Source organism: Ctenocephalides felis, unplaced genomic scaffold (genome assembly GCF_003426905.1).
Source record: "Ctenocephalides felis isolate EL2017-DRISC unplaced genomic scaffold, ASM342690v1 CF-g0.4_SCAFFOLD_01604, whole genome shotgun sequence".
In the NCBI taxonomy this organism is placed as follows: domain Eukaryota; kingdom Metazoa; phylum Arthropoda; class Insecta; order Siphonaptera; family Pulicidae; genus Ctenocephalides; species Ctenocephalides felis.
The window spans coordinates 21,291,839-21,306,701 of record NW_020537758.1 but is presented as its reverse complement, the minus strand read 5'-3'; the positions used below and the strand labels follow the sequence as shown (position 1 = coordinate 21,306,701).

General features: G+C 28.5%; 1 protein-coding gene across 1 annotated transcript in view; it reads right to left on the bottom strand.

Annotated features, from left to right (window-relative positions):
- Positions 1 to 12,352: 12,352 nt before the first annotated feature.
- Positions 12,353 to 14,863, bottom strand: part of LOC113373507 — a 72,393-nt gene continuing 69,882 nt past the window's right edge. The window contains exons 2-7 of the mRNA XM_026613801.1: positions 14,401 to 14,693; positions 14,032 to 14,150; positions 13,833 to 13,938; positions 13,311 to 13,528; positions 12,989 to 13,011; positions 12,353 to 12,524 (exon numbers count right to left, since the gene is read on the bottom strand). Coding sequence (XP_026469586.1) covers positions 12,353 to 12,524; positions 12,989 to 13,011; positions 13,311 to 13,528; positions 13,833 to 13,938; positions 14,032 to 14,150; positions 14,401 to 14,693 — 931 coding nt within the window. The remainder of the gene's footprint in view (positions 12,525 to 12,988; positions 13,012 to 13,310; positions 13,529 to 13,832; positions 13,939 to 14,031; positions 14,151 to 14,400; positions 14,694 to 14,863) is intronic.

Below are 14,863 nucleotides of genomic sequence, written 5' to 3'. Positions count from 1 at the left end.
TTATTTTTCTAGTATTATTTTTATCATTCAGTAATTTTATTTATATTATTTATTAATTTTATTTTTATTATTATTTGCTTATATTTTATATCAAATCATATTACGGATATTATTTTCATGTAAATTTTATCATTTGCACTTTTATTTATTTAAATTTATGTTATTATTTATCAATATTACTTGATGTTAATAATTTAGCAGTTGTAATAATTATTGAAAATATAAAAAAAATTCCAACTAGCCTGACAAATATAAATTAAAAGTTGCATATCTGCTCAAGTTTGAGAAATTAAGCCTTCACATAGAAAATCTTATAAAAAACTAAACGCATACCTAAAATGCAAAATAAAATCGTAGCCACCAATTTATTTAATAAACCATCACCTTGCCTAAGCGGGAATGTTTTGCCAATATAGTCCAACTTTTGGAAATGTCTGATATCGTGCGGGCATTGTTATTTTTGCAAATATTTCTTTCACAAATGGGAAGAAATAATTCATTTAAATAAAACAGTGCTATATTTAATGACTTATTATATATAATTACCTTTAATTGAGCCACTCTCAAAGGGCTTTCAATGATATCGTCTAACCCATAATTCGTGTCAGAACTGTGTGCTGCTTTAATCGCGCCATCGGCCACCGATTGACGCAAATTATCACTGCTGTGCCTCATATCGGTGGTTAGATTCGTGTCCAATGAATTCCTAAAAATATAGTTTTAACAATATTATATTATTATATTCAACTATAACTAGAAATAGATTTCTAGTAATATAATAATTGCATTTGATTAAATTTCTTTTATTATTTTTGCATTACGTGCTGCTTTACAAATGTTTGAACCGCAACTATGTCGTAAATAACAATGACTTGCTAATAAAATTATTTTAAAAAAATGTAATTTTTATTGTATCACATCACGTTTAAATGATTGTAATGTAAAGTCTACGTTGGCACTTGAAAATACATTGGCAAAGTAATATATAGGATATTATATTTGATAAATCATTGAATTAGTAGATATGTGTGTCTTTGTATTTAAACGCCATAAAGATCGCTAAATTTTATGTGTGTTTATGGTACTGTCTTAAAAATCGATGAATTAAAAATGAACAGCGAGAATAGAAATTTTAAATGTTGACAAATTGTGTATGAATCTGTAAATTTATTAAAGTTATTAATTTACAGCAAACATATTGCCGATTTTTTCTCCTAACAAACCTCTCCTCATTAATAATTTATTGTTACATTCGCTGCACATGTTTAACATATACATAATTCTAAATATCTGTTCAAATAATTTGTCCAACGGCAGATGGGCAAAAAAGTGATTTAACAGCTTTATTTCCACGGCTTATTTTGTTATCATCAAGATATGGCATTTGTATCCATTATCATTAGTTTAATTAATAAATATCTGTTCATTTGTCTTTCTCGCTAATCAATTAATAAAAAAAAGCTCTTAAAATGAATATTTTATTCAATATGATGGAAAATAAATAGATTTTGTTGCTTCAAAATTAACTAAACGATATGAAATCGTTAATTTTAAAATCATCTTATATTTTTAATCGATGATTTGATGAAAGTTACAAAATTTTTGGATTGTACTGCTCCACTATATGTTTTTCGATCACCACGGTAAAAATTGTACCAAATATTAAATTTTCACTAACTGATTTCAAATTTCAAATGTGTTTTTAAAACTTTTTACTAAAGATGTGGGAAACCGATATGTATTATAGTCTGATATATAATACATTATAAACAATTATATATGATGAAATATCATATTCGTGTGCAGTGATCTTTATAAAATAAGATGTACGATTAGAAATATTATGAAACATTGTAAATACGTTTACATAATATTTGTGATGTTATCGCATATATTAATGTTTTGCGAAAAAAACGTCAATGTAGGGGGTAATCACGGTTTTCAGTCACGAAAATTACTAGAAAATCATGTGTTTTATTCTTTATTGATTTTGCAAACTATTTTATATAGATATCATTCTATCAATCTTATTGCAAAATATTGTTTTGCTCGGGAAGAGAGAATTGAATAAACTTGAAATGTCTTTGGAATTACCATAGGCATTTTCGTTTAAGCTTCCATGGATCATTTATTGACTAGTAGATAATAATTACATTTTATTTTATAAATATTGCAAATTGTTTGTCGAAATTTATAGAAATTTTTATTATGTTCACACTCTTTGCTTTGAAAAAATCTGTATCTAAATAAATATGAGAGATTTCTTTAAGAATTATACTATTTTTGTGTAATATATTTACTCTAATTAATTATGCTTTTTATGTAAAGTTATAATCAAAGTATTCATTGATGAATTATGAATCGCCAAGTCTTCAAATTTTTCATCAGCATTATTTGTTTTATGTGAAATTTACATTCTGACAGTTTATTATCCTTCGCACATAAACTTTATTAAAAATAATCAAATTTAATAAAACAAATCAAGGGATAATTTTTAATGCAGATTTTAGTTACGGAATAAAAATAATTACGGATTAAATAATCGTCCCGATAAAGTCTTATATCGGGACAGATCAAATGGCTTTTTTGAATTTTTGATTGGTATTTTTAATTTCAAACGTAAGTGAATTTGCTTTAAACATAATCTCTTTTCCTTATATATAAAGATGAAATATGTATCAATTTTAATTTATTTTGTTTATTTTTTGAGAAAGGTCTGCCACGATCGTACTTTTGACCTGTAGTATGAAAGACGATATCGACGAAATTGGTATTAATAAGTATTAATCAAATGGGTAATATTTTCTGTAATATTTGTATAAGAATATAATCGGACTTGCAGAGATAGAAGCATTTAGAATATTGAAATCTTCTTTCAATATTCATATTTAAATGCATTTTGTGCAATTCTGTATGGACACTGCGCATATAATAATCTACACATAATAATATACAAAAATCTTATAAACTTCGCTTTGAGCCAAATTATCTGTAAATCATTAGCTTACCTCACTGGTCCGACCAAATTTGAGTCTTGACTAAATCTTCTTTGGCGATTATCTCCCTGGTATTGTGAAAGTCTATCAAAACTCATGGCGGGGTTGCATTCTCCAAGGTACCTCGAAGGGCTCGGAAGGTTCCCGTGTCTTACGGTGGAAAACCGCGTGCCATCGCGACTCGCCCGCCGCGAAGACGTATTGCTCGAAGTGGCTGTCTCGTCTTCGAAAATCAGTCGATTATTTTCATTCATCATTGTAATAAACTAATCACTAATTGCACTTGTTTGATAATTAAAAAATCTGTTGAGACCCTTTTCACCTTTGAAATAGTTTTTAATGAATCATATTTGTTGTGTATCACAATATTTTTTATTCAATAGTTCAATTTTGAATGAGAACCTACAAAAATTAACGTATCAGCTTAAGAAATTTATGAAAGTTCGTATATTTTGATTAAATTTTATCATATTTATTTTAAGGTCATATATATAATTTCTTTTCCACTCATTCGAGTGTTCTCTACAAACACATATTTGCTTATACATCCAATAATTTTATTTTAATACTATTGTTCCACGTTGTTAATATTTATTTTGATAATTATTTACGACAAATTAGTTCAAGACGTTATCTCTCAATTAGTATTTGTTTGTTAATTGTAATGGCAGTTTCTAGAGCACAACTTAGCGTTACTTTCAATTTTGCACAACATTTGAAATTGAACACAATTTTATTTGGAGTTAAGTATTATAACATTTTCTGGTAATGTTAAAAATTTTAATTATATATCTGTTTATTTGAATATTTAAACAGAATTAGTTGTGTAAAGTTTGACGTAGAATTTAACAACTATTACTTGACCAATCATAAAGTCACTTATATTTTCATAAAGTGGCATACTTAAATATTTTTTTATTTATTATTCAAAAGATTTAAAAAACTTCACTTTTGTATTAAATATTTATTTTAACTTTTCATCTGAATAACATAAATCCGTTTAGAGATAACAGTTTATGGGCAATATTTGTTACAATAACTTTTTTTCAAATGCGAAATTTCTTATATTAGCACTAAGTATTTAAAATTCAGTGTCAAATTTATTTGTGATTATCAAAGGTTTGTTATTATCAGTATTGTTCTAATAAAACAATTATGTAAACAGGTTTAAATATTATCTGCTGCACTGCGCTGTTTTTTATATAGCTTTGAAAACTACCTTGAGGTTTTTTATTATGCACAATAAAACAAGTCAACGATTTCTTTGTACACAAACTTTCCAGTTAATTTAATTATCATAAGACGAGATTTTCCGAAACCGTACACAGGTGCTTCGGAGACAATTTAATATTTAACAATTTGCGCTAGCACTGAAGTTAGTGGATTTCAATTCTCATGTGATTCTTATTTCTAATACATTCTTTCTTCGTTGTGTATATATTTAACATTTGCTTTAATATACAGCACTAATTATGTCACTAACGAGGCTACGTAATCAGTCAAATTTACACGGTCACTTATTGATAGTCAGAAGTAATTTTTTTGTTTCACTGTGAAAATTTAAATCAAAAATGAAAGCTAGTATTTCTCTATTTCGTTTAACACAAGTCGGTGATATAATTTTCATTTCCGTGTTCATGTCACGAATATCAGTTTCCGACTAATGATAGTTATTGGTCAACGTTTTTGCGGTGGCTAAAACTACCCCACGAGTACATTATTGCATCGGATCCACGATAACCGTGTCACTTATAACGTAAGCGTGCTTGCGCGGTCTGCCGAAGAGGCCAACGGGGAAATTGACATGGAGATACCCGTTAGGCCGAGGGCTAGAAATCATTCGATGAATTGAAAATTTTTTTAAAACGTTTTCGAAATTGGTAATTGTAAATTGTAATTTCAGTTTTTGTAAAGACTGCTGTTTAAATGAGAAATAGGGAATAGCCATTACTTCAAGGGGGGAGGATCTAGAATGCTATTTTCCATCTCTTGATTGCTGAGTAGGTATACGAGAAAGTAATTAAAATACATACTTCTAAATGTGGAAAATGAATCATAGGGAAAGTGTCAGTTTAAAAAACTGTATTGCATCGCATTTTTTATTAATTTTTTCTTTTATTTTAATGAGATTGCAGTCATGATTTAATAATTTTGGTATTTTTATACCATTTTTTGAAATTGGTAATTGAAACTCGTAATTTCAGTTTTGTAAAGACTACTGTTTAAATGAGAAATAGAGAGTAGCCATTACTTCATGGGGGAGGATCTACAATGCAATTTTTCCCTTTCTTGATTGTTATATGTATGTGTGTATGAGTAGGTATATGTACGAGTAAGTAAATAAAATACATACTTTTAAACGTGGAAAATAAATTATAGAAAAAAGTGTCAACACACTTAAAGTTAAGAACATTATTGAATTGCATTTTATTAAATTTTTCTTTTATTTTAATGAGCTTGCAGTCATGATGTAATAATTTTGGTAATCTCTTACCATTTTTGAAATGGTAATTGAAATTTGTAATTTCATTTTAAAGAGTTTAATTAATTAAAATGTTTAGTCATTTATTCAAGGGTTATTTTAAAAAGTATTGATTAAATATAGTAGTCATTACTTCAAGGGGGAGGATCTAGAATGCTATTTTTCCCTCTCTTGATATTATGCTAGTGTGTATGAGAGGTATATGTATGAGTATGTAAATAAAATACATACTCTTAATCGTGGAAAATGAATCATAGAAAAAGGTCAGTTGTCAGTCAAACACATTATTGCATTGCATTTTTTATTACATTTTTTTACGAAATTACGATTGCAGTCGCGATTTAACGATTTTGGTTATGTTTTACCATTTTCGAAAATGTTAATTGGTAATTTCAATTTTGTAAAGACCGTATATTAAATGAAAAACAGTGAGTAGGCATTACTTTATGGAGGGAGAATATAAAATGCTATTTTTTCCTTACTTTTTCTCCATACTTATAAACGAGGGAAATGAATTATAGAGAAAAGTGTCGTCTTAAAAACATTATTGAATTCCATTTTTTCATTAATTTTTTTATTACTGTAATACGATTGTAATTTTCTTTAATTCGTAGAAGTGTGGAATATTGAAGTAAAATTTCAACTTGTAATATACCTGTATAATACTGTAGTCTGCATTATAACTGAACTTGATTAGGCCCCTCTTGAACACAAACTTGTTTCAACAAAAGCACCTCTAACAAATGTAACCTCCAACTCTAACTAATTATGATGAATATTAAAATTCATAAATTCAGAATTCTGAAGTTATTTTTAGATCTTCATATTTCATTACTTGTTCTTCTGCTCTATTACTAATAAATTTTTACTAATGCCCCTCCAAATGTATGAAACGATACACGTCATGAAACCTTTTGTGTAAATTTAAGTTGACTTTTATCATTAGTGTCGTTATTATGAATTTGATACAACGCTAATGAGGAAAGCTAATATATTCTGGTATCCTCGATAAATTTGGTGAGTAAAACATTTGCAAAGCTAAATATTTGTAATGTACTGTAAAATGTATGAATCAACAAAATGAAGAACAATGGGGTTTTTTAATATATATACATAACAATATATATATATATATATATATATATATATTTTGATGATATATATATATATATATACAGTTCGAATAAAAAGTTTATAAACTATTTATCATATTTTTTTTACGTGAATTGCTTAATAATTATCTGTATTAAGAGCAAGCATATTGGTTGCTATGCTCTGGATGTTCTAATTAGTTATGTGCATAATGAAGATTAATTTATATGTCAAAATATTGTATGCTAATTTTAAAGATTATTTGTACAAGTATAGTTTATATTACGTTTCTGTTAACTTGAAAATGATAAAATTTTCACAATTAGTATTTGTTACCAATTGTTTGGTGTAAAATATCGCATTATAGTTTATAATAAACCCGGTACAGTTCTAATAGAATCTTCTTTTCTTAAACTCTTCTTTTTATATATATATATATTTGCATGATTTTAAAATATGAACAATCAATTGGTAGATCTCTGTTTGTCCTGAATATTTTTTTAACTGTCCAATACGTGTTAATAATCGACTTAATCAATTAAGATTAAGGTGCAAATTCTCGGGATAAAATAGTTATGTTATGCTACCGGTCTCTTTTGTTGAATAATCGTATGGGCTGGTGGTCACAAGTTGTCTTTGCTGTTTGAACGGGCAACCTAACCTCTAAATGGCACAAATATCGTAATATTAACTTTAGTTCGACTTAAGGTGTTAACAAAGCGGCAACAAAAAGTTTGCACCTATATGATATCAGTGATATTAGACATTTGTCCCAATTGGAGGATAGCAAAGATTTATAGTTTTAGGTTTTTTCATTCAACAAAAGAGACCGGTATAATATAATTATTTAACCCCGAGAATTGGTCTCATACTTATTTAAGGTCAAATTTTGGCTAACAAACAACAAAGAGACAAACATATCTACAAATAATGTGTTTTAAATATTAGTCGCAGACGTTTCGGAATGACTTGAAGCGTTGTGTAACGAAATTGGCATGTCAGAATTCCTCCTTCGAGAAATAGGGCTAGTGTTCAGGACCAAATTTACCAAATTCAAATAATCATTCTATTCCACCCTTGGTTTTTAATGTTGCAAAAAAACAGATAATTATTTAGCCTTCTTTTTCGTCTTCCACTACGAACATTCGCCGGTAAGTCGCATATGTAATAAATAATGCACATGTTACCCGCCATGGAAACCAAATGGAGACAACATAATAAAATCAATTTCCGTTCCAATATGCCCCTCCATGTGTCCAGTATCACATGGCGCTTCGACGGTAATGATACTCTGACGTTTGACTAATACATACTACGAAGGATGGAACGTAACCTATCGTGTCTTACAAGTTAGATCATATCGCCAACCTGGTAGGAATAGATGGTTTAAATTTAATTTTATTTGCATTGGCTTTAGTTATTGACGATCAGTATTGGTAATAGATAATTTGAATTTTATTTACCTACGCTTGCAGTGTTTGCTTTTGTAATTACTAGTTTATTTTGCGTGATATTGGTAACTTGTAACTTGTATTTAACAGTATTTTAGACATTTGCGATATTAACTCAAATAAACTTAAATAATAAATAAATATTTTTATATATTAATTGAACAGCGATCAGAACTTTAGAGTTCTATGAGCTGTTCTGATGTTACTTAACTAACTACGTCTAGTTTTATTGATGACAAATCAAACAGTAGTGTTATCTCTATGTGATGAATATTTTCACAATTTCTGTAAAAGATTTTCTTTAGTTTTTTTTATAGCAATCTAATCGTAGACAATTCAGAAGTATGGCTTGTGAAGAATAACTATCCTGTGATAGCACCTTCTGTTATTCTGTAAAATTGATGATTTTTCAATGGCCGATGAATAAATATTAATAAGTAAAATCACTTGTGAATACACTTTTTATTTATCATTTAAATATATCGACCTGATACACTCTAGCTTAGAAAATTATCTGATAAGCGGGTTTGATCCCAACGTCAACCAGCTCGATATCAGACAACTTGATATCAAATTTCCACTTGAGGTTGTAGATCTCAAATATAATCTCATCTGAGAATCACCTTTCGTGGGCATTGCTGCATAAAAATTCGAAGATAATATAATAGATATAAATAATATATTATAGATAGCATACATATATAGATACAACTACTGAGTTGTTTTTTCCAACATGCCCTTGTAGTATACAATGTCCCTTTTCGGCCGACTATTGTAAATTCATCAAATTTATTGAATGTCCTTTACTGGACAGTTGTAAATAAAAGAGATAATAAAAAAAATTATAGATAGCATATAGTATAATCATAATAAACCACAACTAGGACAGGACAACTATTGGGTTGCCTTCACAATAACATATCATAACCATTACTAAATTTCTGCAATGTGGACAGATTCAAACAAAAATTAGAATCTTATGAATGATTTGAAATATTTGTGATTCCATCTGAAAATTCATACCATCAATATGTTATTAATTTTTATGTCAAGTTATGTACTCAATTAATTCTACATCCATTTTTTTTATTGAACAGCGGTCAGAAGTTAAAGGTCCTATAGAGCTGATGTGATGATTCTACTTGTTAGATAAAAAACGTCGGTTTTTATAGATACCAACCCAAACATTTGTCTTTTTATGAAGGATTTTATTATTACAATTTCTATAATAGTGATGAATTTTTATTGATGCTGTAATGCAGGGTAAGGAAACATATTACTAACAATCTCTCCATATAAAATCTGATGTCACTACTGCTTGACGATGATTCTCTGATTTTCAAGTTCAAATCTAATAGTTTTAACCACTTTAAAAATTTCACAATTTTAGTCAATAATATATATTGTCTATTGTTTATTCTGCATTTCGCTTATACAGAATAGCAATTTTGTTAATAAAATAGACTTTTTTATCAATTTTTTCTTTAATGATCGATGTGGTAATTGCGAAACAAAATCAAAATTTTGCGGACTATTTTCACATTTTTTAATTAAAAACGTGAAAATTTAATTTTAAATAATTAAAAATATTTTATAATTTAAAATGATGCTAAAATTTATTCTTTCTTATGGAGCATGTTGAAGTTGATCGAATTTGAATCGATACCTCTGTTGTGGTTATATGAAAATCTGATTTTCATATGATATAGATTTTAATTCATATAATTTCATCGACATCTTAAAACTGCAAATTGCAGACACGTGTGCTCTTCCGTCAATGGACATAATATTTCAAGTACACAACTATGAAAAGGTTACTATTTAATTCGTTTCTAAATAAATCATAAGCGATTGAATCTCGTCGAATGTTATCTATTTAGAGTTCGTAAACAATTTCAATTGCTACTATTGTTTTCTTAGTGTTATAATAATTTTATACCGTACTATTTCTGTAACACAATTTGTACTTACACCTACGTCACTAGGTTTCACAGAATAGGCGTGGGACTGATACTCCAGTAAATATCAACCTAAATTATTAAGAAGAATTGGACGCGTGCTGTCGAGTGACGTCAGATTCGCATTAAGTTAATATCATAATAATGCTCTTATTGGTAATAATAATTGCATAGAGCGTACACATTTTAATACACAACAAGGTGCAATTATTTCGAGTAATAAGGGCTCAGTGGGTTTCTGTTGCCATTTCGCATTGCAGGTTGTATGATTTATTGTCATGATTTACTAAACTTTGTCAGTTTTTATAGATGGCAACCCAAACCGTTGTCCCTTCTCTATGTATTACAATTTCTGTAACAGCGATACATTTTTGCAGCATTCACTTGAAAACATATTCAATTAATTGCCGAGTGCTTAACTTCATCGAATTTAAGACCTCTGATCTAATCCTAGATTTTTAACCACTTGACCACGGGCCAGTCCTCTATTGAAAATAGATGTAAAACGAATTATTCTTTAGGCATTCGAAATAGTTTTTGTGATCTTTTTCTTAGTGACACATTAATATTTGTAATTATGTGTGTCAATTCAAACAAAAAACAAATATAAAGATAACATTTAAGCAATAATTTGTGAATAGATTTAAATACCTAGTATTTAAGTGTTCATTTAGTATTCTTGCTGTATCATGCCTCACCTGAAAAACTTTATATTTGGCTGTACACTGACAAAGCCTGCTGAAATCACTATATTCAACATTAGAAATATAAAATTTTGCAAGTCAAATATGAATTTATATGAATAAGCATGATAATAATAAATAAATAAATTTATTGTAGTTATGAAACAATCATCAGCATATACAATGTTAAACTTACTCTAAGACAATAAATTACTAAATTAATTTTGAACAAATATATATTTGTAATAAAACGATAAATTAATTCTTAATTTATCTAGTGTTTTAAATTTATTATTCTAATGACCAACCTATTTATCAAACTACAATATTAATGAAAAAATAAATTAATTTGTTATAATTTCGAAACAATCGTATATGCAATATTAAAATAACTCACTCTAAAATAATAAGTATTTATATTTTTGAATGAATGAATAAAACTAAAGCTCATTGCAATATGTTCTTAATGAATCTGATGCCAAATGCAAAGTACGAGGAAAAAATTAATGAAAATTATGATTATATTATTATCAATTAGCAATGATGATATGTTTTATCAAATTATTCCATCTTGCACGGTTCTTGGCGAAAAAGTATTCTGAAACCTCTTCCAGTAACGTTGCCATTTGATCGGAAAGGAAGCATTATTGGTCCTGCACCATATTCTGAAAAGTTTCCAAATCAGATCGTTACTTTCCTATTCCAATTGACATTCATGTCGTGGTTGCAATTTAACTTGCATTATTAATTACGTGCAATATTCTTTATCAGTTGACCCAGTTGTGCTCGTGAATCGATTCAGATCTTCATTATACGAGTTTAATAATGAAGTATTTGTTCAGAATCGAGTTGGATTTTTTACATATTCATAACTACGTACTTCAACCTTAGTTTAATGATTGATTACATGATTACATTGATTACATGAATTTTCAGATATTTTATGGCTATAAAATATTGCTTTTAACACGAATCGTAAAGGATAAAAATACAATTCAATAAATCTCTACTCCTATTTCGAAAGTTTATTTTACTATTTAAAAATACCTTAATTTACCATAGCCTATGGTAAGAAATAAATATGTACACGAATAGAATGAAATTATCAATGAAAATATGAATATAGAATACGTGTACTATTTTAAGCATAGACGATATATTTTTCTATGTTATGCATCCCAAATTACCCCAAACCAGCATAATTGCTAGTTGCAGGCTTTCTAAAAATACTTTGCTCAAATATCATGTTAACTAAATTTTTAATATTTCTTGTCGATATTTGTCGGGCTCCACTGCGGTGAAAAATAGTTTAAATAATTAATTCTTGATTCTTATAGTATGTTGAGACGTAGTTGTTTTAGAATAATTTAATATTGATCAGTTATAATTCACTTTCTTGCCATAATAATCAATAGAAAATACGCATTTGTTCAGAAGATGAATAATTGTATAAGATTATACTGCCAACCATATAAAAATAGACTTGATTTGCAGCTGTTTTTACAAAGGTATTTGATTTCATTTTCTAAACAAGTTTACAATATTTATTACATATTATTTTTGCAGAAGTTGAGAATTTACATTAATTTACTATCTCTACATATGGGCAAATTTTGTACTATAACTAATGATATCATATTTCTATAACAATGACGTCATATCTATAATGATTGAAATTAATGTTTTGAATTTAGCTATTTTCTTTCTTACCAACAACTGGTGCATCTATTGTAAAGTCTTCAATTAATGAAGCATCGTTCAGTCTTTCTCCACAAAGTCGAACTCCATTGATGATGATAAAATCATCAGGACAATTGAACACTTCAACTCCTGCTTGTTCGGAGGAATTATTGGTTCTCCATCTGTTAATTAATATGTTGAGAAATATTATTTATATTCTTGTAATGAACAATATCAAAAATTAGTAGCATTGAAAGTTGGTAAGCAATCTAAATTTTTAATACAAAATTTATTGGTGATATGGTAATTGATTAAATTTAAATCAATTATTATTCAATCATATGAAAGATATTATTTAACCTTAGTTTTTACTTATTATCATCATAATCTATGATAATTATTATTATCATGTTCTTACCTAGGCCAACGTTTGAAATTTGGAAAAAATCTGCATTGAAATAAGTCACTGCGCAACGACCGGGTTTCCGTGTTATGCAGATTGCGTAATCATGTTATTCTGAAATGTTGAAAAATTATTTGATTTTTGTTTAAAAAATTAATTACAGCTGTCGTTAAAAAACTACTTGGACCTAACTAAATATCATACAAAATTGATATTTTTGCGTTCTTTAATTTATGCACATACAGTAAAGCTTCTTCTTCCGGATGCTAAAATGTACATATATAATGTCATTTTTCGTTATTGGCTTAATTTTTATGTTTGCGAGGATAGTGTAGTTAATAAAATTATTTGTTGAACGATTTGAAGATCTTGGTTGCACTTTTTGCCATAAAGTAAGATATGTTATTTCACATAACATAGCGAAAATTTAACTTCAACAGTTTTTGAAACATTCCGTTGTGCATTCTATATTGTGGAGATCTATCTGCGCTCCTTAAAGACTTTTGCACAAAACCATGATCATGGTCTATAAAGAAGTCTTCGGTACAAAAAGTTTGATACTTACAAAATATCCTGGCCTCCTGGCGTCGAGAATTCTCGATGAATCTGCATAATTAAAACTCTCAATGCGTCCGTCCAGGTCATCATAGTGCTGCAGGCAACCATCTGGTACATTTTGTTCTGGTGTCAATTGCGTTATCTTTATACGATACTGACGCAAACGTTCCGAATTTGTTAGGGCGCTCACCATGAGGAAGTTGGACTGTGATACGTCCAAATACACTAAAATATACATATTAGTGCATGTTAATTTGTAAGACTCTATATTCATCGACTTCCATATGCAAAGTTATTGATTTGGCCCAAAAATCGAAATATAAGTTTTATATGATTTCATATCTGTGAAGCTTTGGATAGACCGGCGTTTGGCTATTGAGCGGCTTATAAATTTTTTTGCCTGCGTATTTATGAGTCGAAATGTTTTAAATTTAGAAACCAAAACGTGTAAAATATAAATTTTAAATTCTGTTTTTGGGCGTTATCAACAATGTATTGTAGCACTAGTAACTTCATTTTAAATGATTACTGTGTTGTCCCGTATTTATTCCGCATATTGGAGGCAACTTGTTTCCCATTTGTCCAGAAATTAGAAGTTGATCCTCTATGCAATCTCCATTTGTCGGCGGTTGCATCTTTAATAAATAATGCGGTTTCAATGTAATTTAATTTGATCTATGTTTATTGTGTTACCTCAAAGACAAAAAGTCGAGTCTAAATTGTCGTACACCAGGTAGAGCCACCACTGTTATAGCACAAGCTAATTTTGATGAAGTTGGCTTGGGAAAACCAGGAGACTCGAAGTAACTCACGTTTTGTAGAGACATGTCGCCGCATTTTAGAGAAACTGGGAAATGGCATTTATAATAATACTAACAATAATAATATATTATTAGAATTTCGAACTTAAATTATTTAATTTATGTTCGTTGTCAAGGAAGTTTGAGGCTTCTCTCAACTAAACTATCGGACCTACACACTTTCCTGCGGACTACGTGTATTAGAGATATATAAAATGATGTGCCTTTTAGACAATATTAATGTTATTTACAAGTAATTTTGATTACAAGTATTACAAAATTTTTAATTTCACTTACAAATACAGCAGACACCAAAACCTTTCGCGCAACTGCCAGCCGCAAGTCCTCCAAGGCGATCGCATTCAGTCTTATGATAACACGTTCCATCAGTTGTTTCTAAAAGATCATACTCCAACGAACATGGTTTGTTCTCAAATTTAATAATACTGAACAAATCTAAAAATCTTGTATTGCCTTTTTTTCTTAATACATTTTTCTTTGAAACGGAATCAAGATTTTGCAAATTGGTCACTTCATTATTAGCTGTGTGCGTAACAATCTTCAAATCTGTTTTTCTAGAATCTAAATTTCTGAAATATTCTGTGAAATATAGTCTCCTATATCAAAAGCTTTCCAATTTTTATCATGCTTCATTATTGTATCATTTATGTTTTGTTAATAAATTTTACAGTTCCACTATTCACCATCGCCTGATTAAAAATGATAAGAAAAAAAATATAACTTAGAGTATTGATTTTAA